Here is a 23,709-nt window from a genome sequence, read left to right as displayed (position 1 = left end):
GTCTTCGGCATTGATCTATTGGGCAAGTATTCCCAATTGGGAAATACTTGGTAGCAATTTTAGGTATCCCCTTTATCAACCAAGTTCCATCGTCGCCTCTGTCAGTGCACCGGTTACTTTCACCAAAGGCGGCTTATAGAGGTACCTCGGAGACCACGCGATCTTGTGTATACAAAAGTTTCTACGGTCGGTTGATACAAGGGGTGAAGAGCAACTGGACAAGTGCAGTTACAAATTGAGATGTTTCCGTAGTGTTGAATTTTTGGAATTTGATGTTCACAGTTTTTCAAGGTAAATACTTCTGAAAATAGTTAGTAGTGTCATCTAAACGTATTCTGTTACGAAGGGAAGTTCGAAAAGTGAATTAATTTTTTACTAATTTGGAAGGAGGTCCGTAAGCTGATTATTCATAATAATAATGGTAGATTTTGATTTGTCATTCCTACAGTTCGTGCCACTCTGCGAATATATGTAGTTTTGTAGTAGTAATTACAAGAAATAACCGACAAATACATAACCTTGGTTATACTATTGACATATTCTCGAAAACAAAGCGGAAAATTGTCCGTTGCAAAATAATATTTCAATTGAAATAATTGAAGAAAAAGCTGGTGGGAATTCTGTTTTTGTCAGAACCTAAAGACAAAATTTAGTTTTTCGCAGTGCATCAGTTGAAGAATATCTTCTTTCGGCCATAACTCCAGATCGCCTGAAACTATCGCTTTGCGACCTTCAGGTTTTTTCATGCAAATTTGATGGAACTTCTGTTTCTGTTAAGAAAATCCTATCATTACATTTGAAATTTCGAAGTAAAATGAACAAAACAATGAACTTCTGACTTAGCGCCCCCTATCGAAAGCAGCAAAAACAAATTTATCATGAGTATATTCTGTCCTCAATCAACAAGATATTATCTCTCAGACGAGATCTGATTTGCTCAAAAATGTTGAGCCAAACTGAAGTTACAGGCATTTCAATCAGTCAGATTTCTCCCTTTCCCCTATCCTTATTTGACGTCGTAAAATCGAAAGTGACAATTCAAAAAGATAGAGAATTTTCCAAGGATTACAGTTATGATTTTTTTTCTTCAACTTTAAATGAAACATTTTCGAGTGAAATTCATGTTTCTACTCGACGATAGCTATTATGCCCCCTAGTGGTAGAGGTATGAACTTCAAAACAATTTCCAGTTTGTTTTCTTTTACACTTTAGTGTTAAAATTTTTACCGCAAGTCTCTACGATGAGTGGATCCTGAGATATAGCCGCTTACCTCGCTTATTTGCCCACCCTGTACATATTTATACAAGATATGATTTATAATGTCATAAATATCAGTTAGTTCAGCAAGATTAATGATACTGAGGAAACTATCTTCTTGAAAATCTGCATGAACATTCAAGTGATTATTTTCAATATATGAATTAAATTTCAACCTAGTCGGATCACTAAAACGTCTAGTAATTTTTTCGATATTCTGCTTTCATTTTCAATGATTCTGGTGCCTAAGAGGTAGGAGATATTCACATGAAATTTGTCACTGAAATTTTAGATTTTTTTTTTTAATTATATTTGAATTTTCTGATTTCTGGTTCTGATTTCGCACAATGATCTATATTCTATTGCCGATGATATATTGACTATATTTCCGATACTCTTCTTTGAATTTTCTCTGGTTATCGTGGTGTAATAAACAGAAAATTTTTCAAGATTGAAATTGTTATGCAACATACTAATTTGAAATTTATTTTTGAATTTTCAAATTATTTTCAATTTTTTTTATTATTTATTTTATTTTTTCAATTTTTTTGCTTATGAACGAAGTTGAAGCGGATTTCAAGGAAATTAAATTCGACCACGAATTCGTAATCTTAAATAATTTATATCGCTTTCTGTTCGGGTAACAAGCTCCCAAAATGAAGATATAATTCTGGAGCTATAACATTTAGATTTATGTTTGACAACTGATCATTTCAAACCTGGTTGAATAATACGAGTGGGAACGTCTTCCTATAATATCTTCCTCAATGAAATAATGAGCTTCATACCTCGTGGACAATAACAGTAATCACCAACAGTTCATTTTAAATTAATTATTATGTTACGTACATGCTACATTATCAGGTGGCTTCTTCTCGAAAATTAAGTTTACACACCAATATAGCATTAAATAATTAAAATACGAGCTTGCACTTTTTCCGAATTTCTACAAAATTGATACTTCCGCTAAGAAATATTTCATCTCGAAAATAGCTCAAGGCTATCAGAATTCAATAACTTGACGACATTGTTTACACACTTGAGAAGTGATGTAGGGAATTCCTACCGCAGGTTGTCAATGGATTTTTTCACAATTTGTTAACCTCTCAAGTGCTGTAAATTCTTTAAAAATTAAGATGTCGCAATTGACAAAGTGGAAATGTTCAGCAAAAATGAAGTAACATCTCTGTGTTCATTCTCGTCGGTAAACTATTCACTCCACAGGGTGTTCAGAATAAACACTTACTTTTCATTATTTTTGTTCACCTCTGTATCCAACAAAAATATGCAGTAACTGAGGGCGGTATCTAAACAGTTATATTCCCAATCAATCTAAAATTCGAAAAAAAAATTTCAAAAATCCGCTGAAGGGTTCGAAAGAAAATGAAATACAAGCTTCATTTGAATTTCGTCCGTTCCCCTTATTTTGCCGGTGTTTATAATTGAAATAGAATAACCTTCTGCTTCCTCTTTTCAGGAGGAGATTTTCTGGTTCTCTGGATATATGCATATGCACATTGCCTATTCTCAAACATGAAATTTTTTGAAGCCTCAATATTTTTGAGTTCTGCTAGTCTTTTTTTGTTTTGAAGGGAATGGCACCTATTCACAAAGTATGTTTGTTTAGGGATATTTTGAAAGTGGGTCAACCCACAGTCCATTGAAGAATTCAACGGATAAATGTAAAAAATTAGAGCTTCTAATTTCCATAGTGTGAACACTACTTGAACACATTTGAGTGACATTAAATTGAAAAATTATAACCATAATTCATATAGGGTGCAATGAATTTCATGATTAATACTGCTCAGATCTTCTTTTTGTTTAAGGTCCGGAATTTACATTCCCTTCGCCTCTAATTTCTTTTTTCTATTTTTTGCTGTTGTCTGATAGGAAGGCTTTCCTCCCTACTTCATGTCACTTTTTTCTTCTATTTAGTTCTTTGAAAGAGGTATTTCCTCTCATCGGTCTTCCTCGCTTTGATTTGTATTATCTTTCTTAATTCCTTATTCTCGTGCTCTTTCAGAGTCTCTATTGTCTTCTTTCTTTGTTTATTGACTATTTCTTCAGTAGTTTCAATTTTCAGTTCTTCTCTGATTTATTGGTTAGTTATATACCATGGGGCGCCAACCGCTGTTCTTATTACTGAATTTAGCGTACTTTGCAACTGATCATTATTATTGTCCTTCGTATTGTACCAGGTAACTCCTGCATACGTAATGCTTGGTATTAGCACTATTTTTATTATCTTCAGCTTGTTTTCTAAAGAAAGTTTACTTCTAGGGTTGAGCAGTGGGTACAATCTGCCGTGCAATTGACTTGTCTTTTTTCTGTTTTCTTCTATCTGTTTGTTAAAATTCATTCTTTCATCCAGTATTACTCCCATATATTTTGCCCCTTTTTTCCATTCTATCCTCTGGTTTTCTATTTTGACGTTTCCTGCTTTCTCTTTCTTTACTGTTGTTCCTCCGAAGTAGATTGCAACTGTTTTCGATGTGTTCACTTTGAATCTCCATTTCTTGAAGTATTCCATCAGTGTATCTAGGTCTATCTGTAGCTGCCTAGTGATTGTTTTCCCCATTCTACTGTGATAGTATACGGCAGTGTCATCTGCAAACTCTTGCATTTATTCATTTTCGGTATGTCTGCCATATATAAGTTGAACAGCAGCGGTCCTATCACCGATCCTTGGGGAACTCCGGCTTCTATTTCTCTAATCGTTGACCTGGTACTGTCGACATTCACCCTAAATTTTCTATTTGCCAGGTACAATTGTATCAATCTCGTAAGTTTGATTGGAAATTTCATCAACTTCATTTTGTAAATCAGACCCTGATGCCACATTTTATCAAATGCCTTTTCTATATCCAAGAAAATGGCTCCGGTATCTGTAGAGAGGTTCATTTGCTCCTCAATATTTTACGTTATTCGTACCAGCTGATGAATTTTTGAATGATTTTTACGAAACCTGATTAATACTGTGTAGTCTTTCAACGTGCTTTTATGAGCTATAGCTGCTTTTTGGACACCCTAGGTTCAAGGGTGTCCAAAAAGCAGATGTTCATTTTTGTATGTTAGTTCGAAAAGGAACAGACTCTATAGATTTCATCCAGATCGTGATTCTGCATACGCGATTTGTAATATGACAACAATTTTAAAATTCTGTTTTTCGATAATTCGTCTATTCTATATACTACTATGATATATACACTAAAACTGATCATAAAAATAATTATCTTGTAAATACACGAACCAACCTCTATTCTGATTGTTTGAATTAATTTCCATTATCTCCTAAACTTCTCATTCACGACTTGAATGTTTTCGTGATTACGTGCTAATGTTTGACTGTCTTGCTCCATTCAACAATGGCAATCCGAGATGCGAAAGTGTTCATCATGCATGAATAAGATTTCGTCGAAAAAAGATGGATGATTCAATTGAATCAGCAGGCAATAAATTGCAATATAAAAACCCGAATGAAAAACGAGGTCGAGAAGAATTTTAGGACGTATTCGTCAAGAGATATATTGACCAATTTCGTTATGTAACGCTGAACTTTCATACCGTTCGTTATATTGCAGAATTTACCCAATTCATTTTCAAGTAATGTTATATCGAGTCTTAGGAAAATTTACCAGGTCTGAATCACTCATGAAGTTTTGTTAGAAATTGGCTAATTCTTTGGGAACTTGGGAATTCGAATTATAAACGAAATAGAACGATAATTATGGCAGCGACTTTTTCAATATGCGTATATCAAGATTTTGGTTGAACTTTGTTGGCTTTTGAGCGCTCGTTTCTCAAACAAGACATTTAATTATTTCGACACAATGTCAATGTTTCAGAATGTTTATCCGGTAAATGTCTAAAACAACCAGGTTCTCTTGAGGACGAATCCGTGGTCGAATTCATTTCTGTCTGTCTATAATCTACACTGCGCAAAAAAATTAACGCACATTATGGAAATCTCAAATTTATTCTACAACTGAAGGTGTTCTCATTGATAATTATTTTTATTAGAATTATGCGTGCATATGTTATCCCCTTTCAACGTTTTTCTTCAATACAAATGTGTTTCCCAGCAGGAATAAAAAAAGATGAGATTATCAGATTTTGAATGTAATGGCTCCATTCTGAAATCAGTTGTTCTCGATCGATTCTAGTGATCAATAGTTTTTCTTTCGTTTGATTTTCTACACTCGATCGCTATGCAACGCGAAACACGCAATTTGACCCAAGAGGAATGTGCCCAAGCGGTAGTTTTGCGAGAAGAAGGGTGGACATACACAAGAATTGCAGAAAGGTTTGGAGTTTCCCAAACAAGTGTGTCCAGAATGTTGCAGCGATTCAGGGAGACAGGTATGAATGTCCGAAGACCAGGACAGGGTAGACCACGGGTAACAACTGCCATTCAAGAACGTTTCTTGAGAGTTTCTTCGTTGAGACAACGGTTTGCAACCGCTCGCCTCCTTCAAAATCAGCTTGAGCAAACTCATGGGGTGCAAATTAGCACTCAGACAATAAGAAATCGCCTCAGAGAATATGATTTAAGGCCTCGTGTCGCGGCAAGAGGCCCAGCTCTTACCCCAGCCCATCGAAAGGCGTGTTTGGATTTTGCGAGAGAGCATATCCATTGGGAAGAGGCTGATTGGGAAAGAGTTCTCTTCACAGATGAGTCTAGATTCTGCCTCTACCATTGTGATCGACGTTCCCTTGTATACAGACGTCCACATGAAAGATATGCTAAGTGCAATTTCCTGAATACTACTGGTTTCGGGGGAGGATCGATTAAGGTATGGGGAGGAATATCATTGACTGCTCGCACAGACCTAGTGGTCGTTGATAATGGAACTATGAATGCGGATAGGTATATAAGGAAAATTCTTGAAGAGCATGTGGTGCCATTTGCCCCATACATTGGTGAAAATTTCATTTTTATAGACGATAATGCCAGACCCCATCGTGCGCGCATCGTTCAGGAGTACCTTGAAGAGGTTGAAGTCTCTCGACTGGAATGGCCAGCAAGAAGTCCCGATCTCAATCCGATTGAGCAGGTTTGGGACAACCTCAATAGAAGGCTGAGAAATTCAGAAAATCATCCAGTTTAGGACTTACGAATCCAACTCAGAGAAATCTGGGAAGGATTAGATCAGAACATTTTAAGATCACTCATTTTGAGTATGAACCGTCGTTGCCGAGCTGTAATTAACGCAAGGGGTGGAAATACCAAGTATTAAATCACTTATCAGCATTCCAGTATTTTGAAAATTGTTTATTTCTCTTCTTTCAAATAAGATTTGGTGAAATCCTGAAGTTTTCTTCCATTTAATGTGTCTTGTTTAGTTCAAAACCTTCCCGAGAGAACATAAAAAATAAGTTATAAAGTCAATGTAGAACTTTCATTAAAATTGAGATTTTCAGAATGTGCGTTAATTTTTTTGCGCAGTGTATATCACTGTGGAACGAAAAAACCTAGAATTTTTTCAGAATAGGTAATACGTAAATTCCACCATTCGAAATGTTTTCCTGATAGCTTCAAAATTACGTATTCGATAAAGATCAAATTTCGTAACGGTCAAAATTAACAATTTCAAGTTCTTTGCAAAATCTCATATTGATCGTGTCTCCATAATCATAAAATATGCAACCAGAATATCGACGAAGTTACCCAATATTTTAGTAACAGAAGATTGTTAATGGGCAAAATCCGGAAATTCGCCAGTATTGAAATTCGTTTTGTCGGCTGTTCAAAAGAAGTTTTCATTCGATCATAACAAGAAGACGCATCATTTATTTTAGGGCAATTTCTACATTTGAACAAAAAGAATGATTCGAATTCAGATTTGTACTTTTCGTGATTCGATGCCGATAGGTTATGGATATTTTGAAATTATTCAAGCATGCATTTTTTATTTTCGAGAACTTTTCCGTTTCCTCATGAAATTTGTTCCAAAAAAGATTAAAATACACTGCGCAGAAAGATTAACGCACATTCTAAAAATCTCAATTTTAATGAAAGTTAACTCTACATTGACACTATAACTTATTTTTTATGTTCTCTCGGGAAGGTTTTGAACGAAACAAATGGAAGAAAAATTCAGGATTTCATCGAATCTTATGTGAATGAAGAGAAATAAACAATTTTCAAAATACTGGAATGCTGATAAGTGATTTAATACTTGGTATTTCCACCCCTTGCGTTAATTACAGCTCGGCAACAACGGTTCATACTCAAAATGAGTGATCTTAAAATGTTCTGATCTAATCCTTCCCAGATTTCTCTGAGTTGGATTCCTAAGTCATTAAGAGTAGCTGGATGATTTTCTGAACTTCTCAGCCTTCTATTGAGGTTGTCCCAAACCTGATCAATCGGATTGAGATCTGGACTTCTTGCTGGCCATTCCATTGGAGAGACTTCAACCTCTTCAAGGTACTCCTGAACGATGCGCGCACGATGGGGTCTGGCATTATCGTCCATAAAAATGAAATTTTCACCAAGGTATGGGGCAAATGGCACTACATGCTCTTCAAGAATGTTCCTTATATATCTATATATATATATATATATATATCTATATTTCTCGCAAAATTACCGCTTGGGCATATTCCTCTTGGGTCAAATTGCGTGTTTCGCGTTGCATAGCGATCGAGTGTAGAAAATCAAACGAAAGAAAAACTATTGATCACTACAATTTTCAGAATGGAGCCAATACATTCAAAATCTGATAATCTCATCTTTTTTTATTCCTGCTGGGAAAAAAACATCTGTATTGAAGAAAAGCGTTGAAAGTGGATAACATATGCATGCATAATTCTGATAAAAATAATTATCATTGAGAACACCTTCAGTTGTAGAATAAATTTGAGATTTCCATAATGTGCGTTAATTTTTTTGCGCAGTGTATTCCTCTGAATATGAAGTTTTTCGAATTCACAGTGGACATTCTATGAAAATTATACTTTAATTCACACTAATCACCCCAGAATCCTAAAACCATGGCATTTTATGTTATATGTTTAGAGCAAAGTCTATAGCTCTTACGGTTCTGAGTTATTCAATTTCGATATTATTTTTTTTTTCATTTCACCGGCATATATCATCTTCAAGTATCATCATATTATGGATTAAAATAGATAATAATGAATCTTAGTGTTAAACTTGCCCTTTCTTAATGATTTGGAGGTTCATGAGAAGCATTAAAAAAATATTGAATTAATACGATAAAATCACATAAAGCAATTGATTTCACGTCAATGCTTTTCAGTTAAGCCCTTCATTTTAAATCTTATATGTTTGTTTTATTTTTCTAAAAATTGGGATATGTATGAAAGTAAATTAAAAGAAATGAGTCATTTTGGCAATCCCTTGACGAAATATGAAGTCCATTAATCAATTCAAATAATTCAGCAACAAAGAGGAGCCCTCAATTATAACCTTCTGTATTATAATGAATAGATACTAACATTGGAAATCTCTAAAATTAAATTTGACATGCAATATAATTATCGCACGGCTCAACTCCGTTCTTTTTTAACATAGACATAATGATATAACACATATTTCATTCATTGGCAAATTATTTATTTACATCCTCTGAGCATGCTAAACGTTTCCTATCAAACTTGCGTCACTTATAAATGCCCCATACATCAGGAGAAAATTTTTATAAATAGATCAGTCAACGCCATTTTCCGCCCAGCTATGTTCTTCCGTTTTGCATTGTTGTTAATTTGTGTAACTTTTGCGAGTTCCTCTTTGGAAGTAAGTGTTAATCGTTTTTGAACTACTCAACCAATTTTAAATTTTTATGTAGGTAGTTGGTTTAAGTGTTTTTCTGTGAATATTCTTGTGTGATATCTGAATGATTTATATATTCAGGAATTTGTAGCATTATTCCTTCTTTTTCAAGAAAATATTCATCGCTATATTGTTGGTTTGGAAAATCAACACGTCCAAAAGTTCGAACAGATTATATATTTTTATCATTAACATTTTTGAACTTTCCAAAGAGTTCCAGGAGAAAATGTTCCTCATTTTTCAACAAGATCGAATGAGTTTTTGCGATATTCATTTCGAATTTTTCATGACTACCCTGGTGAAAATTTTACTCGAAATTTGAAATTGTTATTTCATACCTACCTGCAAAATCCCAACGGAAATGGAAATATTGAGTAACTTTCTTTTGATTCCGGTAACGTGATTAACTTGAAATTCTGCGTGAAGGTTGAATTTTTTCATTAAAGCAACTTTTTATGTTCAGATCAAATCAAGATGTTTTGAAATCATCAGGAAAATGAAGTTCCGAAGAATTGTATGTAATCTTTACAGCCGGTTTTATTCTGCAAATGAACTTGACCGCGGCTCACGATCATAGCCCACCCTATAAAGATTTCAGTTTTCTAGCTCTTTTCATTCGTTATTTTCAATCAGAATAAACCTAATGAAAGAAATAATACAATTTACTTTTTGGTATATGTACAGGGTGGGCAACTTTCGATGTTTTAGCACTACAACTTTTAAACCAGAGGAGATAGACAAAATATGATACCCCATTCTCGGTCTCTTTTTCTGAGAAATTAACAAGGGTAGTATTCATTTTTGGCCACCTTCTTTTGTTTTCGAGTTATAAGCGAAAATTGGAAAAATGGCGATATCGAAAAACATTCATATCTCCGCTTATACTGATGATAGAGCTCTGGAATTAAAACATTATACAGGCACTTTTCAACGTAGAATCCAGTGGCGTACTTGTCTTTTCAAAATGGTCTTTAATTACGAAGCTATGACTCAAAGTTATGTTTTTTCAAATGAGAACACTAGATTTCTGTGCCATTTTTTAAAAGCTTGATTTTCCCTGATTTCAAAAATATATAACATCGTTTGGTTTGTATCAAAATAAATAGCAGAAAATGGTCAAAATCCATTTTCTACCGAAGAGTCTCAATATTTCTATGGTTTCAACTGTTGATGAACACAGAAAAATTGAGCTCTGTGTCTTTCCGTCAATCTGATTATTTCTATGCTTTTACTAATTTCTACAAAATTCGAATTTAGATAAATTTTATAAAATTTTTATCTAAAAATTGATTTGGAAATAACGAAAAGATCTACAAGATCGAATATTTTAATCGAAAAAGTTGTAATGAGATGGATGTATCAAAAGATTATTTTCATAGGTCTCCAGAATAAATACATACGTACCAATCCATTTTAAATAGCATATGAAACAACGCAACAATGAAATTACGAAGGGAACAAACAAGAAATAATATTTAACCTAATAGTGACAACATTTGGACAATGCACAGTCGACACATCTTCTTGATATTTCGCACCGAATGCCATAGATGAATATTTGAAACTGTGTTCAAGCAACCTAGGAAATTTTCTCCGAGTTCATTTAAACTTTCGAAACTATTTTTATAAAATATATCTAGATTCGAATTTTGTAGAAATTAGTAAGAAGCATAGAAATAATCAGATTGACGGAAGGACTTTTCACTTATAGGAAGCTCAATTTTTCTGTGCTCATCAACAGTTCAAACCATAAAAATATTGAGACTCATAGGTAAAAAATTGTTTTCGACCATTTTCTGCTATTTATTTTGACAAACCATACGATGTTATATATTTTTGAAATCAGGAAAATATAAGCTCTCAAAAAATGGCACAGAAATTTAGTGTTCCCATTTGAAAAAACATAACTTTGGGTCATAGCTTCGTAATTAAAGACCCTTTTGAAAAGACAAGTACGCCACTGGATTCTACGTAAAAAAGTGCCTGTATAATGTTTTAATTTCAGAGCTCTATCATCAGTTTTAGCGGAGATATGAATGTTTTTCGATATCGCCATTTTTCCAATTTTCGCTTATAACTCGAAAACAAAAGAAGGTGGCCAAAAATGATTACTACCTTTGTTAGTTTCTCAGAAAAAGAGACCGAGAATGGGGTATCAGATTTCGTCTATCTCCTTTGGTTTAAAAGTTGTAGTGCTAAAACATCGAAATTTGCCCACCCTGTACAATTCAAAAATCGAAAGAATTCGTAATTTTATTGTCAAGTACTTTTCTAGAGAACTACTTACCTATAATAGCTTTGGCTATAAAAATTAATAGAATAAAACGAAATTAAATATAACAATCATTTATAAAAGTTCATTGCTATACGGCATTAAATATCCCGACTCGAGAACCAGATCTAAGTATTTTGAAAGTAAAAATTTAAAGAATTGAATTAAAAAAAAATTCATTCTTCGAAAGAAATGAAAAATTTGAAAACGCGTATTTCTGAAATCAATCTGGTAGGTTCAATTGATTAAGTACATCATTGACATTTTCAAAGTAACTCATCTTTGATAATTTTATTAAGGATGGTGAGCTTAGGTTCAAGATATTCTGTGAAATAATGGATTTTTATAAAGAATTATCCACATTTTTTCAGTAGGAAAAAGAGTGCCAGAATCTACTCTCCTGGAACTATACGAAAGAATAATTTGAGTACAATAATGTCAGAAATAAAACAACATGATTGAATTATTCCCGATTGTCTTATAAAATTTGAGTATGCTTAGTCTAAAACCACTTCAATTCTATCCTAGAAAAAATTCCATGTAAAATGCCTGTCCGAAACGAAGGTTTCTTTGCGGGAAGTCAGGGAGGCCAACTTTACCAACGTGAGGAGCTTATCTGATCCCCTCCTCTACTATATCAAATGCGTGGAAATCAAGGAGAACTACATTCAAGAAAATGGAAAAGTTCTAGAGAAGAGATATAGGGAGAAACTGAACTCAGAAACCGAACGAATCGTGAGATGTTTGAAAGAACTTCCCCAAGTTTACGATAGTAAGGAGATAAGATTGTTCATACAATGTTTTGATTAAAAATATAAATATGGAAATAAATTGTGAGAGAAATCTGAATTTCAATTATTTAACCATTATATTATGTCAGGAGTTCTGAACCATAAGTAAATATTGTTACAGAAATGAAATTCATGAAATGTTAAATTTAGTTATCCAAACATCGAATTTTAGTTTCTTTTTGTGTTCCTGTGCCACAGATTATTCCACACAGTGAGGAATTGCGGTTTTTCCTCATTTAAGGTTCCTCCTGGATAACTCATAAAGTATTCATTTTAGGTATAGGGTTTGCTCAAGTAACCCCCACTATTTTTCTACGTAGAATCGACTGCAATAATATAAAATATAGCTTCTAATTTGAAAATTTTGATGAATTTGGATTGTCCAAGTTCATGATCTTTTTATGAACACCCTGTACATCTTAAGACCAAACCGCGAACAGTCTTATAATAATACGTATTTGCAGAATCGTGAAAGAAGAACATTTTCTCGAAAAAGCTTTTTCTGCCGAATACTGAAAAAAGTGAAACCTCATCGCCATACTTTTTTTCATAAGAATCCCATTAACTCATGAACCATTGAGTTTTTACCCAAGTTATGGCAAATTGACGACATTGTCGTAAAAAAAGCTGTCTGATGATGCAATAATACACTGGGTGTGCCATTTGAAATGAGGAAGTAATAGTCTGTTTCCGATATAACAGGAAGATCTAAAAATAGTTTAGGGAGAAAAACCATTGTCTCAAACCTCATTATGCAAATATTCAGCTCAAAATTATGATTAGTTTTTCATAAACGCCTAATAGGCCCTCCCTGTGAATCTACATTGATCTACCTACAAGGTAGATCTATGAGCAACATTGATCTACCTACAAGGTAGATCTATGGGCAACATTGATATACCTACAAGGTAGATCTTGAGCAATTTTGATCTATCTACAAGGTAGATCTATGGACAATGTGGATCTATGGGCAACGTTGATCTATGGGCAATGTGGATCTATGGGCTTTATTGATCCACAGGATTTATTGATCTACCTACAAGGTAGATCTATGGGCTTACTAGTTATTTATTCTAATTGTATAATGCAGCTTGAAACCGGATGTAACATGTCAAGTGTCATTCCATGCAAACAATAAATTACGTGATATTTCCAACATAATGTCATCTTGAAACCATTTTATGGCAATGAAAAAGCATATAAAAATAATAAAGCCACACCTGGAAGGTTCGGTTTTTCACCTTTCGATATATGCCATTTCATTTGGACCTCAAATAATGGAAGACTAATATTCTTCGTTCAAATCCATCTATTTTGGATGATCGATCATTTCGTTGATATTAAACCTTAAAAAAATTCTGCGATTTTTAGCCATGTACAACCCACGAAAATTATCTCATGCATTTTCTTACTTATGAGCATTGAAATTCAAACCAATTAGAACTTCCTGAGAAAGATATTCTTTATTCCAAATTGATCAGATAAGAAAATCTTGATCGATCGAATTCTTCATCAGTAAATCCATCACAATCTTTGGAAACCATTCTTGGCTAAAAATAAGAAAATCGCAGGCATTTGGGCCAAATGATTTTCAGCAGATTCCCTGAAACAAGCTCGTAAAATTTGGGTAGAACTAAAAGTTATTGAAATGCCAATATTAATACGAATATTTTTCGAGCAACACACACATTCGAAACAAATTTAATTTTCGTTAAGTTCGTATATTCATTATCAACTACTTACTCGTATAAGAACAGAAAGCTATAATAATACGAGTAACCCATGAATATATAATAATTCATTCATGAATTGAAAGAGAAAACTACGAAAATTGAACAATTTCGTTTCAAGGCTTTACAGACCTTCAGATTAGGAATCAACCTAAAAGCATTCATTAAAAATTATCTAATTACATCAATATTTGTCTTCACCGTAACCATTCAGATCTAGTGATTATATAAGATCGGCCAGCTCATATAAAGGAATTTCGTCTTTCTCTGTGTAAATCTACACCAGAAGCGTTCTTTTCTGTTGTGGTACAGCGGTTCACCATGAACCTGAACTACTTGGCGAGGCGTATGGTCTATGTGAAACGCAAAGTAATAGGTGGTTGGAGTGTCTTGCTTTGTTTTGTATTGAATTCCGATTTTTTGAACTACTTCGTTATGATATAGTGGTTATTTCATAATTGAATTAATTATTACATATTTGGAAAGGCAAACAGACGTGATCAGTTGCATGTAGATTTTCTGTCATCGAATGGAAAGACTGGAGCTCTGATATTTCAACGACAATCTTTGTATATGAGGAAAAACGGAGATAATAATTCAATAAACTAATCATCACAAGAACTTAACATATCAAGTTCATATAAACGTATATCCTTACAAGTTTCGTTTTCGAAATTACAAAACAGTTTTTTTTATTATAACTCCAGTATTCATTACATTCATTATTTTAATTGTGAGGTATTGAAGTCTAGATTATGTAATGCTTTGAATTAGCTAAGTGTCTTCTGCCAAAATCTTTCAATTTTCAAAATGATTTCACTTCTGAAATACACTGAGCTTCAGAGAAAACGGCTGCCTTGAATGAATGAAAGTACAAAAATAGACGTAGTGCATTATAATGCTTTCAGATGGCATTCAATAAAACATTTCAGGAAAAACCTTCATTAGTCCCTTAAACAAAAAATATTCTGAACAAATTTTTTTCATTGTTTTACTGTCTTACAAATGTTTTTTATGAAATGTTCAATTCAATACCATCTGAAAGCGTTATAATAAACCACGACAATTTTTATACTTTGATTCATCACTAATGGGAAAATTTGAAAAACTGATTTTTGTAGATTTTTGAGGATAGTCTTTGCTTTGTACTCGATTGTCTCGAAAACGGTACATTCCATGAAAAAAATTCAAGAGACCTTTTTTTTTGTAATCGTGTTGATTTCGGAAATGAAATAATTTTCTTGAAAAACAGACAGGGGTGTAGATTGTCAGTGCTTGTTTTCTATTATTTTCGATACAAAAAGTTTTCAAGATGTCTATTCCAGAGATTGTACCTATTTGATTGATTTAGAATGATATGATCAAACAATAGAAAATCTTTCCAAGTAACAAATCTGTGTTCAGTCTATTGTATATACATACAGGGTGGCCATTTGAAAACGAAACAGACGAGATTACAGACGAAATAAAGTTTTTCGATAGAAATGCTCGGACAGGTGGATTTCTGTTTCGAGGGGGACAACTTAAGATGTAGGTTACGGACGCATAGCGCTTCAACCCTTGCTACTACAACCCTCACCCCCAAATTTTGAATAGGGAAGATGGGGTGAGTGATAGCTCATTTGAAAGGTATTTTTATACTGATTTCAGCACAGTAATTGTTTTTTCATTTTATGCATTAGTTCTCGAAATATTCTTAACTAAGTATTTGAAAATGAAGTGGTGTTTTCATGGCACTTGTAGTGTTCGACATTTTGAGCTTCAAAACAACCATGACTGTGGCTTCCTTCCTAACTAACTAACGCATGAATATTTCGAGAACTAATGCATAAAATGAAAAAACAATTACTGTGCTGAAATCAGTATAAAAATACCTTTAAATTGAGGTATCACTCACCCCATCTTCCCTATTCAAAAATTGGGGGTGGGGGTTGTAGCAGCAAGGGTTGAAGCGCTATGCGTCCGTAACCTACATCTTAAGTTGTCCCCCTCGAAACAGAAATCGATCTGTCCGAGCATTTCTATCGAAAAACTTTATTTCGTCTGTAATCTCGTCTGTTTCGTTTTCAAATGGCCACCCTGTATATACATATAATGCGATTATAGACTACTTGATGAGTGTGATTGGATTTTTAATATAAAATTTGGCCAATCAAACTCTTAATGAACCTTATTAAAAGTTAATTCGTCAAAAAAAGTACCCATTGTCGAAGTCATACTTTCACTGACCGGATGTAACTACTAATAGGTTCAATAGGTATTGGAATAGCTTCAACGAAAGTATTTTGGTATTCAACGCCAGGTTCATGGACAAGATATTATCATACCATTTGCTCCATTAAAATTCAAACCAGCGACGAAATATTTAAAAAGTGAAAGAAAGAAATTTTGGACAGACAAACCTGTTCCTGGTAATTTATGGGAAAAATTTGTTGGTCATACAACTGACCGATATATCAATTAAAATACTCGTACTAACGTTGAAAAACTGAAAAATACTGAATTGAATAAATATACAGGGTGAGCAAATAAGTGAGGCAAGCGGCTATATCTCAGGATCCACTCATCGTAGAGACTTGCGGTAAACACTAAAGTGTACAAGACAACACACTGGAAATTGTTTTGAAGTTTATACCTTTACCGCTAGGGGGCATAATAGCCCGTCGAGTAAAAAAATGAATTTTACTCGAAAATGTTTCATATGAAGGGAAAGAAAAAATATTATCACTGTAATTCTTGGAAAATTCTCTATCTTTTCGAATTCTCACTTTCGATTTTACGACATCAAATAAGGATAGGAGAAAGGGAGAAATTTGACTGATTGAAATGCCTGTAACTTCAGTTTGGCTCAACATTTCTGAGCAAAGATTTGGCCTTATCTCCAGAACGCCTGAAGCTATCACTTTGCGACCTTATGGTTTTTTCATACAAATTTGATGGGATTTCTGTTTCTGCCAGAACGTAAAGACACAATTTGGTTTTTCGCAGTGCATCAGTTGAAGAATATCTTCTTTCGGCCATAACTTCAGAACGCCTTAAACTATCGCTTTGCTACCAGCAGGTTTTTTCATGCAAATTTGATGGAATTTCTGTTTCTGTTAAGAAAATTTTATCATTACATGAAATTTCGGAGTAAAATGAACAAAACAATGAACTTCTGACTTAGCGCCCCCTATCGAAAACAGCAAAAACAAATTTATCATGAGTATATTTTGTCCTCAATCAACAAGATATTATCTCTCAGCTATATAGCAGAAAATGGAGTTATACAACCCCTTTCAGATCGGGATAAAGTAGTCTATATATTTCAAGCAGCAGGTTAGGTTTAGTGGGTAAAATTCTCCATGTGAACAACCCTGTATCTCGGCTATAGGGAAAATTAGACCTATCATATAAAGGTTTTTTGAACTCGTCTAGGGGAGCTCTACTTCAGGTTAACGTATGTACATTTACCAATGAAACACCCTGTATACTTTAAATATTTTTAATTTATCATTCAAACCAGTAATGAAGTTTTCATATTCCTCGGTTCTAATCATCAATGTGTTAATAAATGACATGTTCATGAAATTAATTGTTTTTTCTTTCTTTCAGTAATTCTACGATGAAGCATCGAAGAAGCTCCCTTCAAAAACTACGTGACCAAGTCTTCAACACAGTGCTGTCATCGTTCTGCTCAAGCTTAAAGAGTTACCGTTGGATGTTGGCGTTCCAATAATTAATGTAACCCATTTTTAAAATACGACTGCAAGAAATCTAGTCAAGTCAAAATCCTTAAAAAAAATAAAAATATTATGGGTATCATCGCATTTCCTCTTGTGGCTAGTGCCTTCAAATCCGCCGTAGGCATTCTAGGTATCGGAGCTGCATCCCTAGCCATATTTCCCTTATTGCCATTCATATTCGCCAGCCTGGCGTATTTTCATTATGATCAATTCGATCCGGAGAACCGGATAGTTGATACCAAGCAACTTCTACACACTTACGATTTCATAGTAGTAGGCGCTGGTTCAGCAGGCTCAGTTGTGACCAACAGACTGACGGAAAACCCTAACTGGAACGTTCTTCTGATAGAAGCCGGAGGTCATGAAAATGAGATAACTGATGTGCCCATTCTCAGCTTATACCTCCATAAGAGTAAAGTCGATTGGGGATACAAGTAAGTTGGAATATTTCAAGTTTGATTAGGTGTTATCGCATCCGCCATTTTTATAAAAAGCCGCAAGACGTTAAATATTTTGTGATCAACAATGTGTCGTACTAAGCAGTGTTAGCATATACAGTGCTCTTTAAATTTTTGTTGTATGGTAACGGCCTTTGAATTGAAACAGAGAGCTCAATGTCAATTACGCAATGTTAGCATATAAAATAGTTTCCAGTAGGTATGAGTGAAAAGCGGTCAAAACATTTCAAATGCCACTACGAGGTAATAATATTTTATGGCCTATACTATAAATCGCAGCAGATGGAAATATCGGTTGTCCCAAATTCTATGTCTAGTGTGGGGAACTAACAATCCTTTTGACATAGAAAAAATTAATGCACATTCTCGATTTTTGAGAGAATTCGTGTCGTGGAAACCACAACTTGGTAAATTGAACTGCCTATTATATTATATATGTACACTGCGCAAAAAAATCAACGCACATTCTGAAAATCACAATTTTAATGAAAGTTAACTCTACATTTACTTTATAACTTATTTTTTATGTTCTCTCGGGAAGGTTTTGAACGAAACAATTCAGGATTTCACCGAATCTTATGTGAAAGAAGAGAAATAAACAATTTTCAAAATACTGGAATGCTGATAAGTGATTTAATACTTGGTATTTCCACCCCTTGCGTTAATTACAGCTCGGCAACGACGGTTCATACTCAAAATGAGTGATCTCGAAATGTTCTAATCTAATCCTTCCCAGATTTCTCTGAGTTGGATTCCTAAGTCATTAAGAGTAGCTGGATCATTTTCTGAACTTCTCAGCCTTCTATTGAGGTTGTCCCAAACCTGCTCAATCGGATTGAGATCTGGACTTCTTGCTTGCCATTCCATTCGAGAAACTTCAACCTCTTCAAGGTACTCCTGAACGATGCGCGCACGATGGGGTCTGGCATTATCGTCCATAAAAATGAAATTTTCACCCATGTATGGGGCAAATGGCACTACATGCTCTCCAAGAATGTTCCTTATATACCTATTATCATTCATAGCTCCATTATCAACGACCACTAGGTCTGTGCGAGCAATCAAAGATATTGCACCCCATACCATAATCGATCCTCCCCCGAGACCAGTAGTATTCAGGAAATTGCACTGAGCATATCTTTCATGTGGACGTCTGTATACAAGGGAACGTCGATTACAATGGTAGAGGCAGAATCTAGACTCATCTATGAAGAGAACTCTTTCCCAATCAGCCTCTTCCCAATGGATATGCTCTCTCGCAAATTCCAAACGCGCCCTTCGATGAGCTGGGGTAGGAGCTGGGCCTCTTGCCGCGACACGAGGCCTTAAATCATATTCTCTGAATGCTTATTTGCACTCCGTGAGTTTGCTCAAGCTGATTTTGAAGGAGGCAAGCGGTTGCAAACCATTGTCTCAACGAAGAAACTCTCAAGTAACGTTCTTGAATGACAGTTGTTACCCGTGGTCTACCCTGTCCTGGTCTTCGGACATTCATACCTGTCTCCATGAATCGCTGCAACATTCTGGACACACTTTTATGGGGAACTCCAAACCTTTCTGCAATTATTGTGTATGTCCACCCTTCTTCTCGCAAAACTACCGCTTAGGCACATTCCTCTTGGGTCAAATTGCGTGTTTCGCGTTGCATAGCGATCGAGTGTAGATAATCAAACGAAAGAGAAACTATTGATCACTAAAATTGATCGAGAACAACTGATTTCATAATGCAGTCAAAACATTCAAAATCTGATAATCTCATCTTTTTTTATTCCTGCTGGGAAAAAACATCTGTATTGAAGAAAAACGTTGAAAGTGGATAACATATGCATGCATAATTCTGATAAAAATAATTATCATTGAGAATACCTTCAGTTGTAGAATAAATTTGCGATTAATTTGCGTTAATTTTTTTGCGCAGTGTATTATATTATATATGTATTGTATTATATAATATGTAGGTAAGATAATGCAAATATCTAGAATTCTCTTCTGATAAAATAAGGTTTCGAAGGTTTATGCAAAATTTCGTGAAAAAATCACATTAATACGGATTTGAAAACACGCGTAAAAAGTCATTTAGCAACTCAATAGTATGTATATACCACTCAGTAGAACTTATTGTTTTTATCAAATAAATAACCCCTTGAGGAGCTGTAATCTTCAGTTACTCCTATTTGCTAACATATTTTTATCATCCAGGACAGAACCACAGCCGACTGCTTGCCAGGCCATGATAGAGAACAGGTGCAGTTGGACTAGAGGTAAAATTCTCGGTGGTTCTAGCGTCTTGAACACGATGTTGTACGTCAGAGGCAACCGAAGAGATTACGACCATTGGGTTGAGCAAGGCAACCCAGGATGGTCCTATGAAGAAGTTCTTCCTTATTTCAAAAAGAGCGAAGATCAAAGAAATCCCTACTTGGCTCGGAATACGAAATATCATTCAACAGGTATACTCAATGAAAATTTATTTTCTATTTTGTAATATAACCCAAGATAGTAAAACTTTTTTTCTTTCTTCTGGAATAAATTTCTTCTTGTAAGTTGAAACATATTATTTGTATTTAATAATATGTGCCAACTAGGAAACAAATATAATTTTGACAATATCTATGAGCTTTGGGTTGAAAGGACCAAGTTTCCGGTGAATTAGAACAATCTGACTTCAGTTCAATCGTTTTTATGTAAGGAAAAGAGTTGGCTAGCCTCTGCACTCCATATTGTATAAGGGAACTCAAGATCTAGAAACTATTCACTTCAAACAGCCAGATGGCTTTGTAGTTAGGTACTCCAGCTGAACAGCTATCTATTTAGTTACTTCAGGTATCCAGTTAATCTTTTGAAAAATTGAAAAATATGATCTTAGGCAAAATTATTCACGGTCAAGTTATGTCCTATTGGGACTAAATAATTCTAAATACCTATAAATACTACTGAATGCTAAAGGTTGGGATGAAATATTGTTTCTTTGCAGGAGGCTACCAGACAGTACAAGATGCTCCCTACAACACACCCCTTGGTCCAGCTTTTATAGAAGCTGGCCTAGAGATGGGCTACGATCTTCGTGACATAAACGGTGAAAAACAGACAGGTTTCGCCTTCTATCAGTACACCATGCGGAGGAATGCAAGATGCTCAACCTCCAAAGCCTTCCTCAGGCCTATAAGACTTCGCAAGAATTTCCACGTCTCCTTGTGGTCCCATGTTACGAGAGTGCTCATAGATCCTGGCTCCAAGAGGGCTTACGGCGTTGAGTTCTTCAAGAATGGCAGATATCACAGGGTCATGGCTCGAAAAGAAGTTATCCTGTCTGCAGGTGCCATCAACTCTCCTCATCTCTTGATGTTGAGTGGAATTGGACCAGCAAAGCACCTCCAAGAGAAAGGCATAAGAGTTATCAGGGACGCACCTGGAGTTGGTCAGAACCTCCAGGATCATATAGCTGTTGGAGGACTGACTTTCCTTATAGACCCTAAGGTTGCTATCGTTATGAATCGTCTGGTCAACATCAATTCTGCCTTGAGGTATGCCATACAGGAGAACGGGCCTTTGACTTCTAGTATAGGTGAGTCGAATGAATTTTGGGGTTCTATCGATACTCTTCGAATTTAGGTTTTATATACCAACTCAATTTGGTTTTTTAAACGTTTAGAAGTCAAAACGAGGCGGTTTGATTTGATTTTAAAGTTATGAGTCTGGAAAGAACCAATATGCTGCCCTGATGTTTTTATCAAAAAAGAAAACAAAACTGCTTTTGAGCGCTCATTCAAACGCAGGTAGGGTTGAAAGAATTTTATACAGGGTCAATTAATAGTGCTCGATCGGGCGATAATTTTGAGAAATTTTTTGCTAGGAGAATGTTTCAAATTTTGATAGAATCAAGAGTACTCAGCTCATAAACTTAAATTATTTTTGACTCTATCTACTGGTTCGAAAGTGAGAGAATGCCGAATTTTTATATCTACACATAATCTCTATGAAAAGTTTTCAAGTCTTTTACAAATATACAGATCACTCTATAGGTGTTCCGAAAGACACTAAAATCTTTAAAAGATGACCTTTAAAAAATAGTCCATTTATTCAAATGTTTCGATATTCTTCTTTTATTTGAGGAAGAATTGAAAAGTATCAAGGTGCAATAAATTATAAGAAGGGGGGAATTTTTGTAGAGTTTAAGTCAAGAAAACGCAGTAATATTCAAAAATTCCCCCAAACTTCCCCTAGGCTACACCTGTGAATTGACACACAAGGATATGTGAATTGAATTTAATTTGGCGGATGCGATGAGTCTGAAACTGAACGTTGCTCTTTAGTTGGGAATTTGATGGAAAAGGCATTTCTTCAATTCCGTTGCTTATTCTTTCGTTTATGTTACAATTTTCTTGTTGTTTTCAGGACTGGAAGCAGTCGGCTTTATATCCACAAAATACGCCAACCAAACAGACGATTGGCCCGACATAGAATTCATGTTGACCAGCGCATCCGTTAATGCTGATGGCGGCCAACAGGTGGCGCGAGCTCACGGTCTCACCGACGAGTTCTACAAGGAAATTTACGAGCCTGTCAACTACAAGGACAGCTTCTCTGTTTTTCCAATGATGCTACGTCCCAAAAGCCGAGGCGAGATTAAATTGAAATCGAAGGATCCCTTCGAGTACCCTCTACTATACCATAACTATCTGACTCATCCCCATGACGTCGACGTGCTGAGAGAAGGCCTTAAGGCTGCCATAGCCTACGGTTACACCGACACCTTCAAAAGATTTGGTGCAAGGCTGCACAATCCACCATTGCCGAATTGCAAGCACCTTCCTATGCATACGGACGAGTACTGGAACTGCGCAATAAGACAGTACACCTTGTCGATCTACCACTACTCTTGTACAGCAAAGATGGGACCACGAACTGATCCTCTCGCTGTCGTAGATCCTGAGTTGAGGGTCTACGGTATCCCTGGACTGAGAGTCATAGATGCCTCTATTATGCCTACTATAACGAATGGCAATATCAACGCTCCAGTTATAATGATAGGAGAAAAGGGAGCAGATATGGTGAAGAACTACTGGCTTCGAAGAGGTAATGGTGGCAGGAGAAAGAAAGAAGCTACAGATAGTGTCGTATCTAGTGTAAACACAACTTATGTATGAACTCCCAAGCTGATTTGTGCTCAAATTGATTCTAAGTCATTAACTATAGAAAAAGACAAGCTGTGAATGTGCTCAATGAAAATTTACTCCTAGAACTGATTACTACTCAATAACGGACAAATTGTTATAGTGGAATCTTTTGTAGTGTGTGGTTTGAAGGTTTTCACTGCCCACAATTGTTTTAAATACAGAGGGCAGTCCCAGGAACTCGTAGAACTCGAAAATATATACTTCATTGGCTTGAAGATGATAAAAAGGTTAAACTTCTAGAATAACAAAAAATCAGTTTCCTATTCTCAATGCTCAATTATATTTAAGACTCAATCACAAAGTAATATTCAGGAAATAAAGAATGATGTCTTTAAATTGTAAATTCTGTTCATTCCTTTGTGCTTCAATTCTGATATGAATTTCCATATATGTATGATATGGAATACATACAAGTTATTTATTACCTAAGCAATTGTGGCTGAATATTGACAATAAATATTTTAATAACTTTAGAAAGATGTTTAGTGAATATTTTT

General features: G+C 35.0%; 3 protein-coding genes across 3 annotated transcripts in view; 2 read left to right on the top strand and 1 right to left on the bottom strand.

Moving 5' to 3' along the window:
• The window catches only part of LOC123674766 (flotillin-2), a 374,288-nt gene that overhangs the window by 125,224 nt on the left and 225,355 nt on the right, over positions 1–23,709 (bottom strand). The gene's annotated exons all lie outside the window — the stretch shown is intronic.
• On the top strand, positions 91–23,676 carry LOC123674749 (glucose dehydrogenase [FAD, quinone]). The gene is made up of 5 exons (XM_045609809.1): positions 91–291; positions 17,447–18,011; positions 20,235–20,485; positions 21,010–21,600; positions 22,431–23,676. Exons 2-5 carry the CDS (start codon positions 17,647–17,649, stop codon positions 23,180–23,182), a joined length of 1,959 nt encoding a protein of 652 aa, XP_045465765.1. The 5' UTR covers positions 91–291; positions 17,447–17,646; the 3' UTR covers positions 23,183–23,676.
• Positions 8,847–12,180, top strand: LOC123674771. Its single transcript, XM_045609846.1, has 2 exons — positions 8,847–9,023; positions 11,860–12,180. The coding sequence occupies exons 1-2, from the start codon at positions 8,862–8,864 to the stop codon at positions 12,139–12,141; spliced, it is 444 nt and encodes a 147-aa protein (XP_045465802.1). The 5' UTR covers positions 8,847–8,861; the 3' UTR covers positions 12,142–12,180.

The sequence above is a fragment of the Harmonia axyridis genome, chromosome 3 (genome assembly GCF_914767665.1).
Source record: "Harmonia axyridis chromosome 3, icHarAxyr1.1, whole genome shotgun sequence".
In the NCBI taxonomy this organism is placed as follows: domain Eukaryota; kingdom Metazoa; phylum Arthropoda; class Insecta; order Coleoptera; family Coccinellidae; genus Harmonia; species Harmonia axyridis.
The sequence above is the reverse complement of the archived record's forward strand: the minus strand, read 5'-3'. Positions and strand labels throughout refer to the sequence as shown.

Excerpts from the sequence above, each read along its gene's own strand:
- LOC123674771 (XM_045609846.1), top strand. The coding sequence starts at position 8,862 with ATGCTAAACGTTTCCTATCAAACTTGCGTCACTTATAAATGCCCCATA. Across the intron at positions 9,024-11,859 it reads TTGCGAGTTCCTCTTTGGAA|AAAAAATTCCATGTAAAATG; the intron begins GTAAGTGTTAAT and ends ATTCTATCCTAG.
- LOC123674749 (XM_045609809.1), top strand. The coding sequence starts at position 17,647 with ATGGGTATCATCGCATTTCCTCTTGTGGCTAGTGCCTTCAAATCCGCC. Across the intron at positions 20,486-21,009 it reads TACGAAATATCATTCAACAG|GAGGCTACCAGACAGTACAA; the intron begins GTATACTCAATG and ends GTTTCTTTGCAG. Across the intron at positions 21,601-22,430 it reads GCCTTTGACTTCTAGTATAG|GACTGGAAGCAGTCGGCTTT; the intron begins GTGAGTCGAATG and ends TGTTGTTTTCAG.